We start from the raw sequence: 20,961 nt of genomic DNA on the forward strand, positions 1-20,961 counted from the left end.
TTGGTTTCATCAGACCAGAGAATCTTGTTTTTCATGGTCTGTGCCCTTTAGGTGCCTCTTGGCAAATTCAAAGTGGGCTGTCATGTGCCTTACTGAGGAGTCGCTTCCGTCTGGTCACTCTACCATAAAGGGCTGATTGGTGGAGTGTTGCAGAGATGGTTGTTCTTCTGGAAGGTTATCCAGTCTCCACAAAGGAACTCTGGATCTCTATCAGAGTGACCAACGGGTTCTTGGTCAACACCCTGACAAAGGCCCTTCTCCCCCGATTGCTCAGTTTGGCAGGGAGGACAGCTCTAGGAAGTCTTGGTGCTTCCACACTTATTTCACTTAAAAATGGAGGCCACTGTGTTTTTGGGGACCTTCAATGCTGCGGAATGTTTTGGTACCCTTCTCCAGATCTGTGCCTCAACACAATCCTATCTCGGAGCTCTACTGGCACCTAAGAGGATGGCTGACGTTTTACATGCTCCTAACCAATTTACTTTGTTAGTTTTTTTGCGTTGTTTATAACTTATTTTTTTACTTACTGTGTACATAATGTTTCTACTACCGTCTATTATGATCGAAAATAACTTCTGGGCATCAGAACAACAATTACTCACCATGAACTGGAAGAAGCTTTTTCCTTTAATGAGTACGACGAGAAAGATATACTGCTTTCCTGGGAATAGGCCCAAATCCCTGTCATTTGCGTGAAGAAAATAAAAAAGGGGCGCAGGTCAGGCTGCCTTCTGAGAATCCGTAGGCGAGCGAGTAAATTCCCACTGTCATCCATTCTACTGGCTAACATGCAATCATTGGAAAATAAAATGTATGACCTATGATTACGATTATCCTACCAACAGGACATTAACTGTAATATCTTATGTTTCACTGAGTCGTGGCTGAACGACGACGCGGATAAATTAGAGCTGGTGAGATTTTACATGTACCGGCAGAACAGAGAAGAAGCTAGGTGTGGGGGTGTGTGTCTTTTAGTTAATAACAGCTGGTACACAATGTCTAATATTAAAGAAGACTCGAGATATTGCTTGCCTGAGATAGAATACCTTATGATAAAATGTAGACCACACTATCTACCAAGAGAGTTCTCATCTATATTATTTGTAGTCGTCTATTTACCACCACATACCGTTGCTGGCACTAAGACCGCTCTCAACCAACTTCATAAGGCCATAAGCAAACAAGAAAATGCTCATCCAGAAGCGGCGCTCCAAGTGGCGGGGGACTTTAATGCAGGCAAACTTAAATCAGTTCAATAAAATTTTAACCAGCATGTCACGTGCAACCAGAGAATTAAAAAAAACAAAAAAAAACTCTAGACGACCTTTATTCCACACATAGAGATGCATACAAAGCTCTCCCCGCCCTCCATTTGGCAAATCTAACCATAATTATATCCTCCTGATTCCTGCTTACAAGCAAAAACTAAAGCAGGAAGTACCAGTGACTCACTCAATACAGAAGTGGTCAGATGACGCGGATGCTTCGCTACAGGACTGTTTTTCTAGCACAGACTGGAATATGTTCCGGGATTCATCCAATGGCATTGAGGAGTATACCACCTTAGTCATCAGCTTCATCAATAAGTGCATCGACGACGTCGGTCCCACAGTGACCGTACATACATATCCCAACCAGAAGAAATGGATTACAGACAACATTCACATCGAGCTAAAGGCTAAGCTGACGTGTTCAAGAAGCGAGACACTAATCTGGACGCTTATAAGAAATCCCGCTATAGTGGTATCCAATTGGTAGTAGTTGCAGTCTTGTCTCATCACTGCAACTCCCGTACAGACTCAGGAGAGGCAAAGGTCAAGAGCCATGCATCCTCCGGAAAACAACCCAACCAAGCCACACTGCTTCTTGACACAACACACATCCAACCCAGATCCCAGCTACACCAATGTGTCAGAGGAAACACCATACACCTGGCAACCTGGTCAGGGTGCACTGCACCCGGCCCGCCACAGGAGTCGCTAGTGCACGATGACACAAGGATATCCCTGTCTGCCAAACCCTCCATAACCAAGACAACACTGGGCCCAGAATCTCTGATGGCACAGCTAGCACTGCGATGCAGTGCCTTAGACCACTGCGCCACCCGGCACGCCTCTAGTTTTGATATTACAAAGCACTTCATTTTAACATTGTACATGTTCAACAGTGGGGGAGACACTGAGGCAGATTAGAGAGGACACAATAATAGTCCGCAGCCTGGAATGTAGACCTAACATCAGTTGGAACTACCACCTTAGTCACAGCCTTGGCAAGGCTGTATAAGATTATTTTTAAACATTTATTTAACTAGGCAAGTCAGCAAAGAACAAATTCTTACTTACAATGATGGCCTACACCGGCCAAACCCTCACAACGCTGGGCCAAATGTGCCCCGCCCTATGGGACTCCCAATCATGGCCGGTTGTGATACAGCCTGGATTCAGTCCAGAGTGTCTGTGGTGACACATCAAGCACTGACATGCAGTGCCTTAGACCGCTCGGGAGCACAATAAACAGGGATAAAAGATGATGAGGCAAATTAAGGAATAGACGTCCTTGGTCAAAGGTCCCATGATACACCTGACAGAGAATGTAAAAGCATTTTGGAATTCAGTAAGCTATGATAATTATTAACCAATTAAATGATACCATTCCTTTATACAGTATTATGAGTGTTAAGGCAGACAATTGACATAAATGAGTTACTACTAAGACAACGATACACTCACTATACATTCAAAACCCAACTGTTGAATGCAAACCTAGTTATCCTATATACGGTGACGGCCAAATAAATTGGCACCCTTGCACATTTATATTTCTCCTCAAATAAGTTGAAATTGAAAAAGATTTTGGTCCACATTGTTATATTTTCAACATCATTACAGAAACTATTTTAAGCAGTTTTTTAAAACTTAAGCTTACAATTTTAATTTCGAAATTAAAAAAAAATTGCATGGACAAAAAAATAGCACCCAAGAGCTTAAACGCTGGCTAGACCGGGCACGCCATTGCGCGCATGTTGGTTGTGTCCATCCACACCAGAGGAAATTGGGACTCACAGTTTGAAATATCAAAATGAACTCTGAAGCAACTATATTAATTTTGGGACAGGTCGAAACACATGAAACATTCATGGACATTTAGCTATCTAGCTTGCTGTTGCTAGTTAATTTGTACTGGGATATAAACCTTGTGTTGTTATTTTACCTGAAATGCACAAGGTCCTTTTTTTCATGATCTTTGTAGAATTTTGAGCCATTTTGAGTCACACAAAATAATTGTTGTTCTCTACACCAACAATTAATCCACAGATTAAAAGGGAAACCTAGTTAGTTTCTAGTAATCTATCCTCCTTCAGTCTTCTTCTTCTGTAGATTTTAAATGGCGGTTGGCAACCAATGTTAAGATTCATTACGGCCACCAACTGGACCGGAGTAGGGACCTCAGTTCATCTTTCGATCACCCATGTGGGTATATGCGCATAAAAACCAATGAGCAGATGAGAGAGGCGGGGCTTGCAGAGCATCATGCACCAAAAATAAAACCAAGTTCTATGTTAGCGCCTGGCTATGTAGACGCTCGTTGACGCGCGCAAGAAGTTTGGATGAAATATGTGAATAACGTGTGTACATTTATTTTGCAACGCTCGCACAAGCAACGTGGGTGGTGTGGTCATCTTGTTATACTTGGCCAAAATCTGTGTGGAGTCTTGGGTGCTAATAATTTCCCTATTATAAATCCAAATTATGAACTTAAGTTTCAAAAACCTAAATTGCTTCTGAAATGCTGAAAATCCAATAACTGAAGACCAAATTTCTTTTTCAATTTACACATAAATAGTTTTTTAGAAAAAACAGGGAATTAGTTAAGAGAAATGCTAATATAGTACCAATATATTTGGCAGCAACTGTATATAGTTGTACATATACTGAACAAAAATATAAATGTAACATGTAAAGTGTTGGTCCCATGTTTAATGAGCTGTTAAATGTTAGATATTCACAAAGCTTATTTCTCTCAAATTTTGTGCACACATTTGTTTACATCCCTGTTAGTGAGCATTTCTCCTTTACCAAGATAATCCATCCACCTGACAGGTGTGGCATATCAAGAAGCTGATTAAAAAGCATGATCATTACACAGGTGCACCTTGTGCTGGGGACAAAAAAAGGCCACTCTAAAATGTACAGTTTTGTCACACAACACAATGCCACAGTTGTCCCAATTTTGAGGGAGCGTGCAATTGGCAAACTTATCTGCATACTCGTCATCCTCACCAGGGTCTTCACCTGACTGCAGTTCGGCATTGTAACCGACTTCAGTGGGCGAATGCTCACCTTCGATGGCCACTGGCACGCTGGAGAAGTGTTCTCTTCACTGATGAACCCTGGTTTCAACTGTCCCAGGCAGATGGCAGACAGCATGTATGGGATTGTGTGTGTGCCCGATAGTGGCGGTGGGGTTATGGTATGGGCAGACATAGGCTACGGACAACAAACACAATTGCATTTTATTGATGGCAACTTGAATGCACAGAGATACCGTGACGAGATCCTGATGCCCATTGTCATGCCATTCATCCGCCGCCATCACCTCATGTTTCAGCATGACAATGCACAGCCCCATATTGCAAGGATCTGTACACAATTCCTGAAAGATGAAAATGTCCCAGTTCTTCCACGGCCTGCATACTCACCAGACATGTCACCCATTGGAGCATGTTTGTGATGTTCTTGATCGACGTGTACGATAGTGTGTTCCAGTTCCCGCGGATATATACAGCAACTTCGCACAGCCATTGAAGAGAAATGGGAAAACAGTCCACAGGCCACAATCAACAGCCTGATCAACTCGAAGGAGATGCGAAGGAGATGTGTCGCGCTGCATGAGGCAAATGGTGTTCACACTAGTTACTGACTGGTTTTCTGATCCACGTCCCTACTTTCTTGTTGTTGTTGGTATTTGTGACCAACAGATGCATATCTGTATTCCCAGTCATGTGAAATCCATAGATGAAGGCCTAGTTAATTTATTTACATTGAGTGACTTCCTTATAAGAACTGTAACTTAGTAAATTCTTTCAAATTGTTGAATGTTGCGTTCATATTATTGTTCAGTGTATATACTGTACACAGTACCAGTCAAAACATTTGGACACACCAACTCATTCAAGGTTTTTTTGTGTTATTTCAAAGTATTGATGTCTTCACTATTATTCTAGATCAAAGAAAAAAGTAAAAATAAAGATTATAATCCTAGAATGATTAGGTGTGTCCAAACTTTTTACTGATACTGTATATATTATGAAAACCTTTTTTGTTTTCTCTCGAGCTGTTTATGACAATGAGATTAATGATTAATATCCACCTATATATACTTTGGCATGATGGAATTAAAAAATATACTATAATCAAATATTCCAATAACAGTCACTAGATTAATTGCCAAAATATATTTTAACCTGGCTTCATGTTTAACTAACAATTACAACATTCACAGCAGGATAACCACACATTGTAACAAACTGGTGTATTAGAGAATCTGAACATGAACTGCTCTCACATGACCCCTGCAGCAGCCTGTAGAGGGGGCTTGTTTACCATACATCTGGGAGCTACAATATGAATACGTTATACTTTAACATACATGATAAATTAATCTAAAGAATATTAATACCTATGTACATGTTAAGACAGCTTTAACAGTAACTGAAAACCATACTATATTCTATCTTTTGAAATGTGTTTCCCCTCCTAAATGTGGGTGTGTGTTACAGTCATTGATGGAAAATTAAAGTGTTCTCATATCTACAACTGACTCTCCGGTATACTTTCCTGGTGCCAGCAGTCAGGTAAGAGGCTCTAGTGAATTCATGGCTAAAACATTTTATAAATAGGTATTTTCTGTTTCAAAAAAGTTGTCGTGTAATGAAAATCTAATGGTGGATTTTTTTAGGTGTCCGTTACATATTTCCATTGTAAATTTTGACCATACCTTTAGTCTTGGCATTGAACTAAAACACATTGCTTCACTTCTATTAGTTTCTGTGCTTCAACTGTCATGAAAGTAAACACAATATTTGAATTATTATTTATTTTTTATAAGCAAACATTACTCAGATGGGATTGTGAATTAAAAACAAACAAATGGTATAATGCGACGGGATATATTATGTTATGACTTGGCAAATGCAATGATTAACAGAACCTGGTTTGTTTCCCTGACAGATGCGTAATGGAACCTTTGATTCACAAAGTCTGTTTGCTAACTTTTCTCGTCGTCTTCGATGCCACTTCATCTGTTGCAGGTAATACATATTACAAGCATATACTGTGTTAGTTCAGACATATGTAAAAAATGATGTTAACTTTTATTTCCAATTATTTCGCTGTTTCTGACAACATATACAATAGAATATCTTGTCTGTTGTTGATTTGTGAATTGGATAAAACCTTTTTTCTTTACATAATGCTTGAAAGTGAAGCTCAGTTTGGGGTTTTCATTGATTGTGATGTTTTGGGGTTCCGTGTGGCTCAGTTAGTAGAACATGGTGCTTGCAATGCCAGGGTTGTGGGTTAAATTCCCACGAGGGCCAAGTATGGAAAATATGTAGTGACATTAAACTTTGATAAAAAAAAAAATGTTTTATCTGAATTTATTTGATATGGCTAAAAATTACTTTCTGATTGAAAAAAGGCCTCCAATGGGGTACAGATTGATTGCATCCCTTAATATAGATTAGCAAAAAAAGACTATAAACTAATTAATACAAATACTGAACTATATTGTGTTCTCAGTGATTAAAAACATAAATGCACTGAGTGTACAAAACATTAAAACATAGACTGACCTGATGAATCCAGGTGAAAGCTATAATCCCTTTATGATGTAATTTGTTAAATCCACTTCAATCAGTGTAAATGAAGGAGAAGAGACAGGTTAGGAAAGATTTTTAAGCCTTGAGACAATTGAGACATGGTTTGTGTGTGTGTGCCATTCAGAGGGCGAATGGGCAAGACAAAATATTTAAGTGTATTTGAACAGGCTATGGTAGTAGGTGGTGTGTTTCAAGAACTGCAACGCTGCGGGTTTTTCACGCTCAACAGTGGAAAAGAAGCTTTGAGAATTTCCAGCCTATTGTGTTGAAAATAGGGTCATTACAAGAGGCTTTGATGTACACTAGTGGAATCTGCTGGTGAAAATAATTTAGAATAGCCAAATTACTATAGATGATGTTGCACATGCCGTAGCACGTGCACGTCTACCGAAACCAATACCAAACCAATCAGGTGGTTGATCAACGAAACAAAGCTTTGGATTGATCATGTGCTTCTGTTAAAGTGATACATCCATCGGCACTCTGCCTCGAAATAAACTGCTTAGCGTTGTCGACGCAGGTTCCAACCGTAGCATCACTACTGTTAACTTGCTGCAAGTGGGTTATTGTACAATTCACAGTAACAATGACATGGTGACTAGATAAGAGGACTAAAAAAGACTACATTAACTGGGATGACATTCCCTCTTCTGGGACACCAAAAATACATAACTGAAAGCCACGCCTACAATAAGCTACACCTGCAATCTTCTGATAGGCTGCCACTGCTACAGATTGCTGCCAATCAGCAAGTGACACCCATGTTGTCAACAGAAGAGTCAGTGAAGGCACAGTAGGTTACTGGCAAGGACAGCAAGTTGCCTACATGTTGCCATGGCATTACTGGAAAATGCACACTAAACTCTTTACAGTACAACACATTACAGACACATTCTCCAACATAGTTTGCAGAACAGACAGTTTTAAAGGAGGTGCTGAAGTGGCATTGGAATAACCATCAAACACTTAACTCCTACAACACGGTTGCCACAAATACACATATATTTGACCGTGCCCCCAAATATGTAAATGGTCCCCACAGTACAGCACATTCCCCCATCTATCAAAGCAGAGTGATGGTGGTACCTTACATTTTAAATATTGTGTGGAAAAATGTCCAATTATATCTACAATGTACTGAACTGTACCATGTGAGTTCATTTGTGTACCTGTGAAGTTTACCTATTAGTTTTTTGTACCGCAGGGAACAACACTGTACCCTAACCATGCCCTTGTTCTTTGAGAGAGAGTTAATACATATTCCAAGCAAGAAGTATAGACGTGGTGGCAATGCAGGAAAAATGATGCACTCAACCAATAGGTTGCAAGTTCAAATTGCTTAAGCATTCATGTATGCTCTATGTCAAGTGTCCTTGACCACTGCTAGTTATCTATTGATGTCACGTTGGTGGCAATAATTTGACAATTATTAACTTGATTCTGGGCAGCTTTTATCAAAGTCCAGACGTGTTTTCTTGCCACTAAGTCTCTGGCTCTTGTCTCGTTCAGGCTCGTAGGCCTGGTTGTGTAGCAGGACATATAGCAAAACATTTCAGGTTGCTAGTGATCAAGAGGTTATAAGTTCAAATCCCATTGAAGGCTGAGCCCAAGTGTGGTCACAGTAGAATATTTGTTTTACACTAATTGAAATGAGAATATAGCAGCATACTGTCATTTTATAGAAATAACACCTTCAAGTTGTTGTACAGTATTTACAGTACTTTAGGCAAAGTTCAAAAAGGTATTCTTGGCAATATATGCACAGCCGATCGACTTTATGTACACAGACCTGGTGGTTTCAGCAGGAACTTCAGGTAGTTATCAACCAAGAGGTTGTCAGTCCCAAGTGAGGTTGTCCCAAGTAATCAGCATACCCCAGCTTAATGTCCATCAACACCTTAACTTAGCTGTAAAAATACAGTAACTTGTTTTAGATTTAACGTATTTTCACCGCACCTAGACAAAAACCTCCAGTGGACCATGACACAATGTTCAAGCATTGTAATGAACATGTAACATGTTCTCACATGTTGTCACGTGTAGTTTCATGTTATCACGTTGCTTCAAATGTTGTCACATGTTATCATATTAACTTCACATAAAATCACGTGATCACAAGTGAAATCCATGTGGTTATTTTGTAAGGTATCCTTTGTCTGCGTTTATGGCCTGCTCTCTTCTATTCAAACCCCTGGTTTTCAATGGCGTACATGTACAAAAACTGGGATGGCTATTGCAAAATGTTAATTTTGTGTTCAATTAACAATTTCTTTGTAGATTTTGATGTGTGCTTGGGGTTATTGTCTTGCTGGAAGATCCACTTGCGGTCAAGTTTCAGCAACCAGGTTTTTAGCAAAAATGTCCTGGTACTTCGTAAAGTTAATGATGACGTTGATCTTAACAAGGGCCCAAGGAGCAATGGAAGCAAAATAGCCCCATAACATCAAAGATCCACCATAATATTTTATTTTAAGGATTACGTATTTCCTTTATATCCATTGTTCTTTCAAAGACCAAACCAACCGCTGGTGTGCATTGCCAAAGAGTTCTATTTTGTGTAATCTAACCATAGCACCGCCTGGAGTTAAATGCTAAACTGCATTGGCACTTGGATTTGAACCAGTGCTATGGTCATATCACACAAAAATAGAGGACTTACACCACAGCAGTGAGTTTGGCCTTCAAAATAACAGTGCAGCAGAGTCAAGTAGAGAAAGGCTTATGTAGAATAGACATTAGATGTGAAATTAGTATTTGGTTTAACGTTGAACAAGTCTGTACCTCAGTTGACCTGATACCAGCGTCCTGTTATTGGTTAAACACAAACATACAACATTGGTTAAAACACAACATTGTCATCATTATTTGCCTATTGTGTGGAATTTGTTATAGATTTTCACATGACAAAGACCCCTATTTCCATCTCATATAGAAAAACACTGTATATATTACTTACTATTTCTCTGAGCTAATGTATTAGTATTAAGTAATTGTACTTTTTTTGCTTACAATATACAGATTTAGGATTAGAGCCAGTTTCCTACAATAGGAAAATACTATTGTGCAGCAGAAGGAAATGAGAATTATTATGTTGATTATCATTTATTAACAATTTTGTGGAGGGTGATACATTTTTTGTTAGGGCAAATCAAGTTTGAAACTTCAGTGGAAATTACAAACATTAGAAGCTTTTTTTTAAAACTCAAATTAACTATACGTTTGCATTTCCTGCATTGCGGGAAAATTATTGTAACAAAAGAGTGATCAAATTAAGGTCCTACATCTGTAGATCACTATTTGTATTATTTATTTTATTCAGTATTTTTGCTCATCTTTATCAAGGGATCCAATTATATTTGGGGCACTGATGGTTTAGCACTGGTAAATGAGAACTGTAAAGATGTAACTGCCTTTGTGATCAATATGAGCCGCTCTTATCTTTGTGACATTCACACCCCATACTTCCTACCTTCTGTAACACTTTCTACTCTCCTCCTCTCTCCCTCCAGACCTCAGCCTCATAGTCCCTCCTGACCCTGTAGTTGCCTCTGCTGGGGATGACATCATCCTTCCCTGTCATCTCTCTCCTCAAAGTAGTGCTGTTGACATGGATATCAGGTGGTTTAAGGAGGGAGACTTCACTAACCCCCTGTATTTGTATAAGAGCAGAACGGGGGAACAGGGAAAGGGCTATAAGGGCAGAGTAAGTCTGTTCACCCAGGAGATGGAGATAGGTAACATATCGCTGCTGTTGAAGAATGTCAAGGTGTCAGATATGGGACGCTACAAATGTCAAGCCAGCCACTTGGATTGGATCCAGGAACCAGCCGTTGTGCTACAAGTTACAAGTAACCAAAGCTTATCAAGAGCCTAACAATTATCCAATAGAGACCCACAGTGGTGGTGTAATAATACCCATAAAACCTAGCGGTAAAACAGGGAAAAGGTTCCAATAATTTTTCCACCATTCATTTTTCCCTAAGGGGATTTTTAGAAACACTTAAATTAAGGGATGTGTTTTGTGTAGACTAACCCTGGTATAACAATTTGATTTACAATGTAAATCTCTTTCGGAAAAGGTGACTTTTATCAATATGTTTGGCTCTATATAATCTCAGATTCAAAAATGCTAATTAGCATCAAAGTAGACCTCATGCAAGACTACAAATCCCTGCAAGCTCCGGCAAGTCATCTCTAGCTGACACCTTTTGCTAACAGGTATTGTGTCAATTTAAAACTTGCCCGAGACAGCTCAAAGAATACATTTTAAAGAAATGTTACCAATTTATTAGTACATTTAACTAACATTAGATAGTTAATCCAGAGATTCTTACATCTGCCCCAATTCATCAGTGTCGTCCAGATCATCATGGCATTTGTAATTCGTTATGATAGCCACATTAGCAGCTAAGTAGCATTTCATTTGTTGGGGGTAAATACATGTAAATACATTGATAAAAGTCACCTTGTTATCAAAACATCATGCCAGGGTAAGCCTACAGGAAACACAGCCCTTATTTTAAGTGTTTCTAAAATCCCCTAGGGGGAAAGTGTATGGTGGAATAACAATTAGAACCCTTTGCCTGTTTAATCGCTAGGTTTTATGGGTATAATGACTCATACTGTGGAACTCTATTGTCAATGGTGTATTACCAAATTTTGACAGAATTGGTAAAAGAGATCTGATTCATCTTTGAGTCTTTCCTGAAGATGTTGACATGCTGAATCTTAGAGAAGCCAACAACTGACAGTAGATAACTAAAACTAGGCCGTTCAGGATAATCAGAAGCTATGCAGGAACTTTCTCGTTTTGTCTGTTGACAACTCTTTGATCTAGACTAGCCTTGGCAGAGCCACATAAAATCAGTTTTGGAATATCTTCCTGATGTATATACAGTAATTCCATCCTTGGTGATCAGAGCAGGGCAGTGTCCCCAGGATCTCCATGAGGAAGCACCACAGAGTGTTCATCCAGCTCAGCTGCAGCTCAGAGAACTGGTACCCAGAGCCTCACATGCTGTGGACAGACAGCAGTGGGAAGGAGATCAGCTCAGCAGAGACAGAGAGACCCAAACAGAAGGAGGGGGGCGTCCTGTACTCCATCACCAGTAACACGAGAATAGGGATGGACCAACTGGAGGGGGTCACCTGTGTGGTAATGTCAAAGGACCGGGGAACCAAGATGGAGTCTGCATCACTGCAGATGACTGGTGAGTTTAGGCACTACAATGTAGGGCCAAGTAGCCAAAAACAAGTGTAGAAAATGGAAACTACTGTCGATATGACAGATGACCGATCTTGACTTTGATTCCATTTTTAAGATCTAGATGTACTGCTGTGTACAGGGTTTTCTCATTACTTTTTGTAGGGCCATTGCCAAGCAGCAGTAGATCCATACCCATGGGAACAACTGGGTCTGTGGAGATCTGAGCTGCAGTCAGATGTTAAAGTGATATATCACTCATGTCACTGCAGACCTCAAAATGTGTCTAACATCAAAATGAGTCAATCATTCCAGGTCATCTGTTATGTAGATATATACCCGCAATACCAAATGAATGAGGAAAATAGGCATTGCCTAATTGCATTATTGCAGACTGTGGGTCAAGCAGCTTCCTATGCAGAGGTTTGCTAGGGCGTGGAGTTACCACAGCATTAGACCACTTTGAGTTCTGAAAACATTTGACAAACTTTTATTTTAGAGTGAAGTATCTACAGTTATTAACGTCTGTTAAAACCGGCAAGTTTAAACCAGAACATAAAGCATGATTCCTAAACCAAGGAACATCACCAGGGTGACATGAGTGTTTCTAAACCCAATCATCAATCATGATCCAGTATATATATTGAACATAAATATAAATACAACATGTAAAGTGTTGGTCCCATGTTTCATGAGCTGAAATAAAAATACATTTTCCATACGCACAAAAAGCTTATTTCTCTCAAATTCTGTACACAAACTATGTACATCCCTGTTTGTGAGCATTATTTCAATTGACTGATTTCCTCATATGAACTGTAACTCAGTAAAATCATTGAAATTGTTGCACGTTGCATCTATATTTTGTTCAGTATAGTTGGGTAATGTTAAACTAGAGTATTTTTTAACCTTAGAGATTTAGGAAATTGCACCCAAAACGGACCTCTGACCCAGATTGTATCTTGTTACAGAGGAGTTCTACCTCAGCAGTCTGCCTGACCGCGTCTACATCTCTGCATTTGTGATTCCTGTGTTTCTGGCACTGGTGTGTATCACAGCATCAGTGCTCTTTGTCATGCATCAGAAAAGAGGTTGGTCTCTCTTTCTATTTTAATAAGAACGAATTTAGTATTTCTCTTGAACATCTCTATTCACGTGATACAGGTTTCACAGATCATTGAATTTAAGAGATATGTTTTCAACTTCCAGATATTCAGGAGAAACTGAAGCCTATTAGTAAGATTAAATATGTCTACTTTCATTAACTCACTTATTTAACGCATCAATAATTCATTTCATGAAATGACAGATTTGTAGTATTCAAAATCCAAAAGTTTAACAGAATGTTTTTTCTTCTTTATTCTTCATCAATACAGATGAAGTCAAAGCAGAACTAAAAGAGAAGAAGAAAGGTATCTCAAATACACAATGTTAATATATGAAGTATTACGTTCGGTTTCACTCAATCTTTGTATGGTTTCATATGGATTTTCTCAGACAGATTAACGATGTTCCTCTTACAGAACTCACCAAAAAGGATCAGCTATTGGGTATGTATAACATGCTATACATATATGTAACATTATTTGGTTCATTAATATCAAATGCAGAATAATGTACAGTAAAAAAGTCATTTTGTATCAACACAGGAATAGCTGGAACAATTCCAGACACCGGTAAATATATGCTCTTTTCCCAAGTCAATGTGAAATCATTTGATTATTTCCCATTATATCCCATATAGTTTTGTTCATGAGACCCATTATGTAAAACATGAATTACCTCTTTCTATACAGTTTGGACCTTAATGGTGTATCATCATGCAGGTGACACACACACACACACAATGTATTTGAAGAGACAACTTACATATTTACTACATGTATTACTTTGGACAAATATCTAGCACACACCAGGTTCATTTCAACAGTCAAGTGTTATAGCTTTCTTCAACAGTCAAGAGTTATAGCTTTCTTCAACAGTCAAGAGTTATAGCTTTCTTCAACAGTCAAGTGTTATAGCTTTCTTCAACAGTCAAGTGTTATAGCTTTCTTCAACAGTCAAGTGTTATAGCTTTCTTCAACAGTCAAGTGTTATAGCTTTCTTCAACAGTCAAGTGTTATAGCTTTCTTCAACAGTCAAGTGTTATAGCTTTCTTCAACAGTCGAGTGTTATAGCTTTCTTCAACAGTCAAGTGTTATAGCTTTCTTCAACAGTCAAGTGTTATAGCTTTCTTCAAGAGTCAAGTGTTATAGCTTTCTTCAAGAGTCAAGTGTTATAGCTTTCTTCAACAGTCAAGTGTTATAGCTTTCTTCAACAGTCAAGTGTTATAGCTTTCTTCAACAGTCAAGTGTTATAGCTTTCTTCAACAGTCAAGTGTTATAGCTTTCTTCAACAGTCAAGTGTTATAGCTTTCTTCAACAGTCAAGTGTTATAGCTTTCTTCAACAGTCAAGTGTTATAGCTTTCTTCAACAGTCAAGTGTTATAGCTTTCTTCAACAGTCAAATATGTATTTCTTTCAGTGGATGTGACTCTGGACCCTGACACTGCAAACCCCAAACTCACTGTATCTGACGATAATACATCTGTCAAGTTTGGAGAACTACGGAGAGAAAGGGGCACTGAGAAGAGATTTGAGGAAAAGCAGTGTGTCTTGGGAATGGAGGGATATGATACAGGTAAACATTACTGGGAGGTTGACTTGGGGAGGAAGACTCAGTGGAGTGTTGGAGTCGCCCAGGACCCAGAGGACAGAGGTTTATCAAACATCCAAATGATTCCAGAGCATGGCTACTGGAGCATACGTTTGGATAACAAAGTATTGAAAACAGTTGAAAATTCTTCTATTGTCCTTCCCATTGAACTGAAACCTGTGAAGCTGGGGGTGTTAGTGGACTATGAGGAGGGAAAGATAGTATTTTTCAACGTTGAGAAGAGATGCCACATCCACTCCTTCATCAATGGCAAGTTTTCTAAGAAACTCTATCCGTTCTTTGGTCCTTTGATTGATTGTAAAGAGGAACTCAAAATCTCACCCGTTCCTCAAGCTGAAAAGTGAATCTATATAAGATTGCAGTTGTCAGGCAAGGCCATATCATTTAATGTTCTTTCTTTGGTTACTACTGCCTGCGCCTTTATTAGTACTCTAAAACCCCCAAACTCTCTGTGGTTTTATTCAACCATGGAGAAAATAATTGATGCGTAAAGTGCAATGCAGATTATCTTCCATGGTTTGAGCAAATATTTAGCTTTAGCAATTATCAACTTTGTATAGATTGAGTTACTGTAATCTTTTAGTTCTTCTATCCCACACTAATTGGTCTGAGCGATTTGAGATGTAACGCTTTCCCCTTTTTCGTAGCTGTACTGTTTTCTAATGTTTTAGATGTAACTGTATACATCCATTAAAATCTCTGTTTTGATTCTGTATACACTCAATGTTTGTAAATTGAGTATCCTTTGCTGTAATGATGTATAGACTAACGTATTACGTTTTGTCATATTCATTTATCATATTTTAATGTTCATATTGTATAGCCATAGTTCTTTTAAAAACAAATCAAAGAATCTCTTTATTTCCCAGACTGTTTGAACTAGCATGTTGGTAGAAATATCTGTAATGATAATATGGTCCAACTAGATGTTACACTGGACAACTAACTACAGGCTTCATTGGGTCAATATATTGTGTATCTCTGGCTAACTAGCTTGTATTCTTGGTCATTGTAAACATTATTATCTTTCCAATGACCAAGATAGTATTTTTAATGTGACGGATCATTACCAAACTTGTCAAAACAACTACTTATTAGCCAGTAGAAGCTAATTGTTTTTCTCAATCCTAGTAATCAATAGACCTACATCCAGATACCAAATAAGATCTTGTATTTTTCACAAATCAACATTTCATGTTTTAAAACAAAAATAGGTGTTTAATGTCACACAATAAACTCCTGAAATAATGAATGTATAATACATTAATAAAGAATATGGAAAACAACATTGATGCCTGGTTAGATGACAGCAAAGGATCATACAACTTAATCCACATTTCTTGATATTACTTATTGGAAAATGATTCACATAGCTTTGTACCACAATAAGCTGTTGACAGCTGTGATCAATTATGTTTTTCTACGTTGCCGTGATGGACAAAATTGTGATTGGTTTTGCATCATTGTTCCAGGGTGAGAAAAGTGGTTTAAGTTTACAGGTTTTATTTATTCGCACCAAAGAAAATAAGTGAAATACATAACACTGATGCAGGTTGGAAGACCAAAGGGCTGATATGAAAACAACACCACTAATATTGTAACGCTCGTCGTCCTCCTCATCTGAGGAGGAGAAGTTTGAAGGATCGGAAGACCAATATGCAGCGTGGTAAGTGTTCATCTTGATATTTATTAACACAGAGAACACTTAACGAAACTATACAAAAATAACAAACAACGAACGTGAAGCTAATGAATAATAGTGCTGACACAAAGACAATCACCCACAACTCACAATGACAAAACAGGCTACCTAAATATGGTTCCCAATCAGACACAACGACTAACACCTGCCTCTGATTGAGAACCATATCAGGCCAAACACAGAAAAAGACAAACTAGACATACAACATAGAATGCCCACTCAGATCACACCCTGACCAAACAAAACATATAAACATACAAAGCAAACTATGGTTACAAATATAAGTACAAAAATACAAGTTTGTTCAATTAGTTAAACAAAGCATATTAATTATAATTGTTTATGATATACTCAGTATAGAAGAAAAAATATGTGTTTGTGTGTGCGTGTGCGTGTGCGTGTGTGTGAGAGAGAGAGAGAGAGAGAGAGAGAGAGAGAGAGAGAGAGAGAGAGAGAGAGAGAGAGAGAGAGAGAGAGAGAGAGAGAGAGAGAGAGAGAGAGAGAGAGAGAGAGAGAGAGAGAGAGAGAGAGAGAGAGAGAGAGAGAGAGAGAGAGAGAGAGAGAGAGAGAGAGAGAGAGAGAGAGAGAGAGAGAGAGTTAGGCTACATGGAGGGGGTTATTGGGTAGTTTTCACTTAAAGTCATTGAGGGTTAATGATGTTTTGGCAATGGGGTTAGCCTGAGTATAAGAATTCCAGAGTATGGTACCTCTGTATCTGACAGAAAATTGACTATGTGAGATGCGGCAGAGGGGAGGGTGAAGGTTATCACAGTCTTGTGTTATATAGATGGATTTCAGAATGAACTTGGAAGAATCCATTGAAGAGTTTAGGTAAACTGTCTGGGAGTTATAAGTATTTGTAGATGAAAGTAAATACACTGCTCAAAAAAAATAAAGGGAACACTTAAACAACACAATGTAACTCCAAGTCAATCACACTTCTGTGAAATCAAACTGTCCACTTAGGAAGCAACACTGATTGACAATAAATGTCACATGCTGTTGTGCAAATGGAATAGACAAAAGGTGGAAATTATAGGCAATTAGCAAGACACCCCCAAAAAAGGAGTGATTCTGCAGGTGGTGATCACAGACCACTTCTCAGTTCCTATGCTTCCTGGCTGATGTTTTGGTCACTTTTGAATGCTGGCGGTGCTCTCACTCTAGTGGTAGCATGAGACGGAGTCTACAACCCACACAAGTGGCTCAGGTAGTGCAGTTCATCCAGGATGGCACATCAATGCGAGCTGTGGCAAAAAGGTTTGCTGTGTCTGTCAGCGTAGTGTCCAGAGCATGGAGGCGCTACCAGGAGACAGGCCAGTACATCAGGAGACGTGGAGGAGGCCGTAGGAGGGCAACAACCCAGCAGCAGGACCGCTACCTCCGCCTTTGTGCAAGGAGGTGCACTGCCAGCGCCCTGCAAAATGACCTCCAGCAGGCCACAAAAGTGCATGTGTCTGCTCAAACGGTCAGAAACAGACTCCATGAGGGTGGTATGAGGGCCCGACGTCCACAGGTGGGGGTTGTGCTTACAGCCCAACAACGTGCAGAACGTTTGGCATTTGCCAGAGAACACCAAGATTGGCAAATTCGCCACTGGCGCCCTGTGCTCTTCACAGATGAAAGCAGGTTCACACTGAGCACATGAGCACATGTGACAGAGTCTGGAGACGCCATGGAGAACGTTCTGCTGCCTGCAACATCCTCCAGCATGACCGGTTTGGCGATGGGTCAGTCATGGTGTGGGGTGGCATTTCTTTGTGGGGCCGCACAGCCCTCCATGTGCTCGCCAGAGGTAGCCTGACTGCCAATAGGTACCGAGATGAGATCCTCAGACCCCTTGCGAGACCATATGCTGACACATGCACATTTGTGGCCTGCTGGAGGTCATTTTGCAGGGCTCTGGCAGTGCACCTCCTTGCACAAAGGCGGAGGTAGCGGTCCTGCTGCTGGGTGTTTGCCCTCCTATGGCCTCCTCCACGTCTCCTGATGTACTGGCCTGTCTCCTGGTAGCGCCTCCATGCTCTGGACACTACGCTGACAGACACAGCAAACCTTTTTGCCACAGCTCGCATTGAAGTGCCATCCTGGATGAACTGCACTACCTGAGCCACTTGTGTGGGTTGTAGACTCCGTCTCATGCTACCACTAGAGTGAGAGCACCGCCAGCATTCAAAAGTGACCAAAACATCAGCCAGGAAGCATAGGAACTGAGAAGTGGTCTGTGGTCACCACCTGCAGAATCACTTCTTTTTTGGGGGTGTCTTGCTAATTGCCTATAATTTCCACCTTTTGTCTATTCCATTTGCACAACAGCATGTGAAATTTATTGTCAATCAGTGTTGCTTCCTAAGTGGACAGTTTGATTTCACAGAAGTGTGATTGACTTGGAGTTACATTGTGTTGTTTAAGTGTTCCCTTTATTTTTTTGAGCAGTGTAATTGACGTACATTAATGTTGTAAATGGAGAAGATATTGAGTTTCTTAAACAAAGGTGCAGATGGAGCCAGGTAATTAGAGAGTGTGGATAGTCTTGCAAATGTATTTTGTATGATGAGTAAGTTGTGAGGGGAATTCGGCATATGTACTGGCCCAGACAATATTATTACAGTTGTCGTGTCTTTGTCATCATTAAACTGAAGATGAATCTTTATCAAAAATTCTCTGTAATTATTATTACGTGATTAAACTACTTAATCACGTAGCTGTAATTAACTAGGAAGTCGGGGCACCAAGGAAAATATTCAGATTACAAAGTTATAATTTTCCTAATATAACTTTCAGATATTTTAATATCTGATCACTTAGTCTTCTGATTAATGAATTATTATTTACCTCACGTTAGTCTCATTCCAAACGTCGTAAATTGTTGGTTATCTGCACAAACCCAGTCTTCACTATGAGTCATCCATACATCAATTGTCTTAAAATAATTTATTTACTAACTAAGTACTCACAGAAATGCATAACAAACAGTAGATATGGTTACAAAGAAATAATAGGGGAATGTGTCCTAGTCGGCTAAACCGGCATGGCGGCTTGTTAGACAGAGGGACTGATAAGGGCACGAAAGATAAGACACTACAAAGTTGATAATTATATCAATTGAAATGCTAATCATTTGCACATGAACGCTGAACTCATTCGGGAATAGTTGCAATAAATATATATATTTACGCTCAGTGTGTCGTCGGGATCTCTGTTGAAAAGTTTGTTTCTGTTTTTAGAGTTTGTCCGCCCTCTCTCTCTCTCTCTCTCTGTCGTGGTTAGAATGGATAACTCAGAGTGACATTCATTCATGTCCTTATAGAATAGATGTTTCGGCGGTTGTCGGTCTTCGCGTTCAATGATACCGAATTCCTAGCTGCAAACTAGTAATTAATATCAAAGACTTGTTCTTATTCTGTCGGTGTCGATAGTCTAACTGTCGGTGTCGATAGTCTAAAGAGTTTAATCACGTGGGATGGTTAAAAGATTCAGCAATCTACTCAAGCCTTATTTCCCTCAATGATAGAGGTACTGGTCTCGTCTCAACCCTTAGCCCCCTCGTAATTGAGGTAAGCTCAGTCTGGTGATAGAAAACCCAGGTGTGGGTTTTATTCGGAACATAGAAAAGGGCTGTCTCATGACGCCAGGTCCTGTCTGTGCCCCTGGGGGCGTGCCAATGACTTAGTGAAACTTTAATCAGAAATACAAATATCTCACATTAACATCATTACATAGCATCACATAATTTCACAAATAGTTTAATCTTTACTCATTCATTTTATACAACAATTAGATGTAAGCCTCATAACTGATGCTATTGTATAAACAGCGTTATGGTAATGTAGCCGTATTGTCTCTCATGAGTTTCACAAAATTGTACCAAACGGACCAGTTCGTAGCTGGATTCTTCACAGATCTTTTATACATTCTCCAGAACATAAATATTTTTCGGACCTCCAGTTCTGTGAGGTGGAAGAAATTCCTTTGTTCTCTCTATGAAAACTCACTCTCTCTATACTGTCTGGCCCTGAGGCAGGATTCTCCTCCAGGAATTTATGACCTCTCTGACCACAGCAGCCTGAGTGTAACAGAAAGAGAGGTAGGGGGATGGTGCAGAGGTAGAGGGATGGTGCAGAGGGAGGGGGGAATAGTGCTCGCTGTACCCAAAGAGTGCAACGTCATGACACAGAAAATGAGATATGGATAAATTAAACTATAGTATAGAGTTAGGAAGCAGGCCTGATGAACCAAACCACAAATATTTCTGAAGATACCAACACTGCTGCAGACAAATAGAATATGATCTTTCCAGGATAACTTTCCATTAATTAGAACTCAGAGGAATCTAGTGGATTTTACTTGTTCCATTTCATTCCCACTGATTGAGAGTCTCTCTTATTAGATTTTTTAAATTATTTTTTATTATTATTCTTACTGGTAAATACAATAAAGTTAGATTTTTTTTTACAT

General features: G+C 39.4%; 1 protein-coding gene across 1 annotated transcript; it reads left to right on the forward strand.

Annotated features, from left to right (window-relative positions):
• Positions 1–5,798: 5,798 nt before the first annotated feature.
• On the forward strand, positions 5,799–15,525 carry LOC129835479 (butyrophilin subfamily 2 member A1-like; the record flags this gene model as incomplete). The annotated part of the gene is made up of 11 exons (XM_055901116.1): positions 5,799–5,857; positions 6,234–6,313; positions 10,393–10,731; positions 11,803–12,093; positions 13,058–13,177; positions 13,296–13,322; positions 13,463–13,498; positions 13,610–13,636; positions 13,736–13,762; positions 13,883–13,912; positions 14,610–15,525. Coding segments are annotated over 11 exons (1,572 nt in total), but the record flags the coding sequence as incomplete, so codon positions are not given.
• Positions 15,526–20,961: the final 5,436 nt, after the last annotated feature.

Source organism: Salvelinus fontinalis, chromosome 36, assembly GCF_029448725.1.
Source record: "Salvelinus fontinalis isolate EN_2023a chromosome 36, ASM2944872v1, whole genome shotgun sequence".
NCBI lineage: Eukaryota > Metazoa > Chordata > Actinopteri > Salmoniformes > Salmonidae > Salvelinus > Salvelinus fontinalis.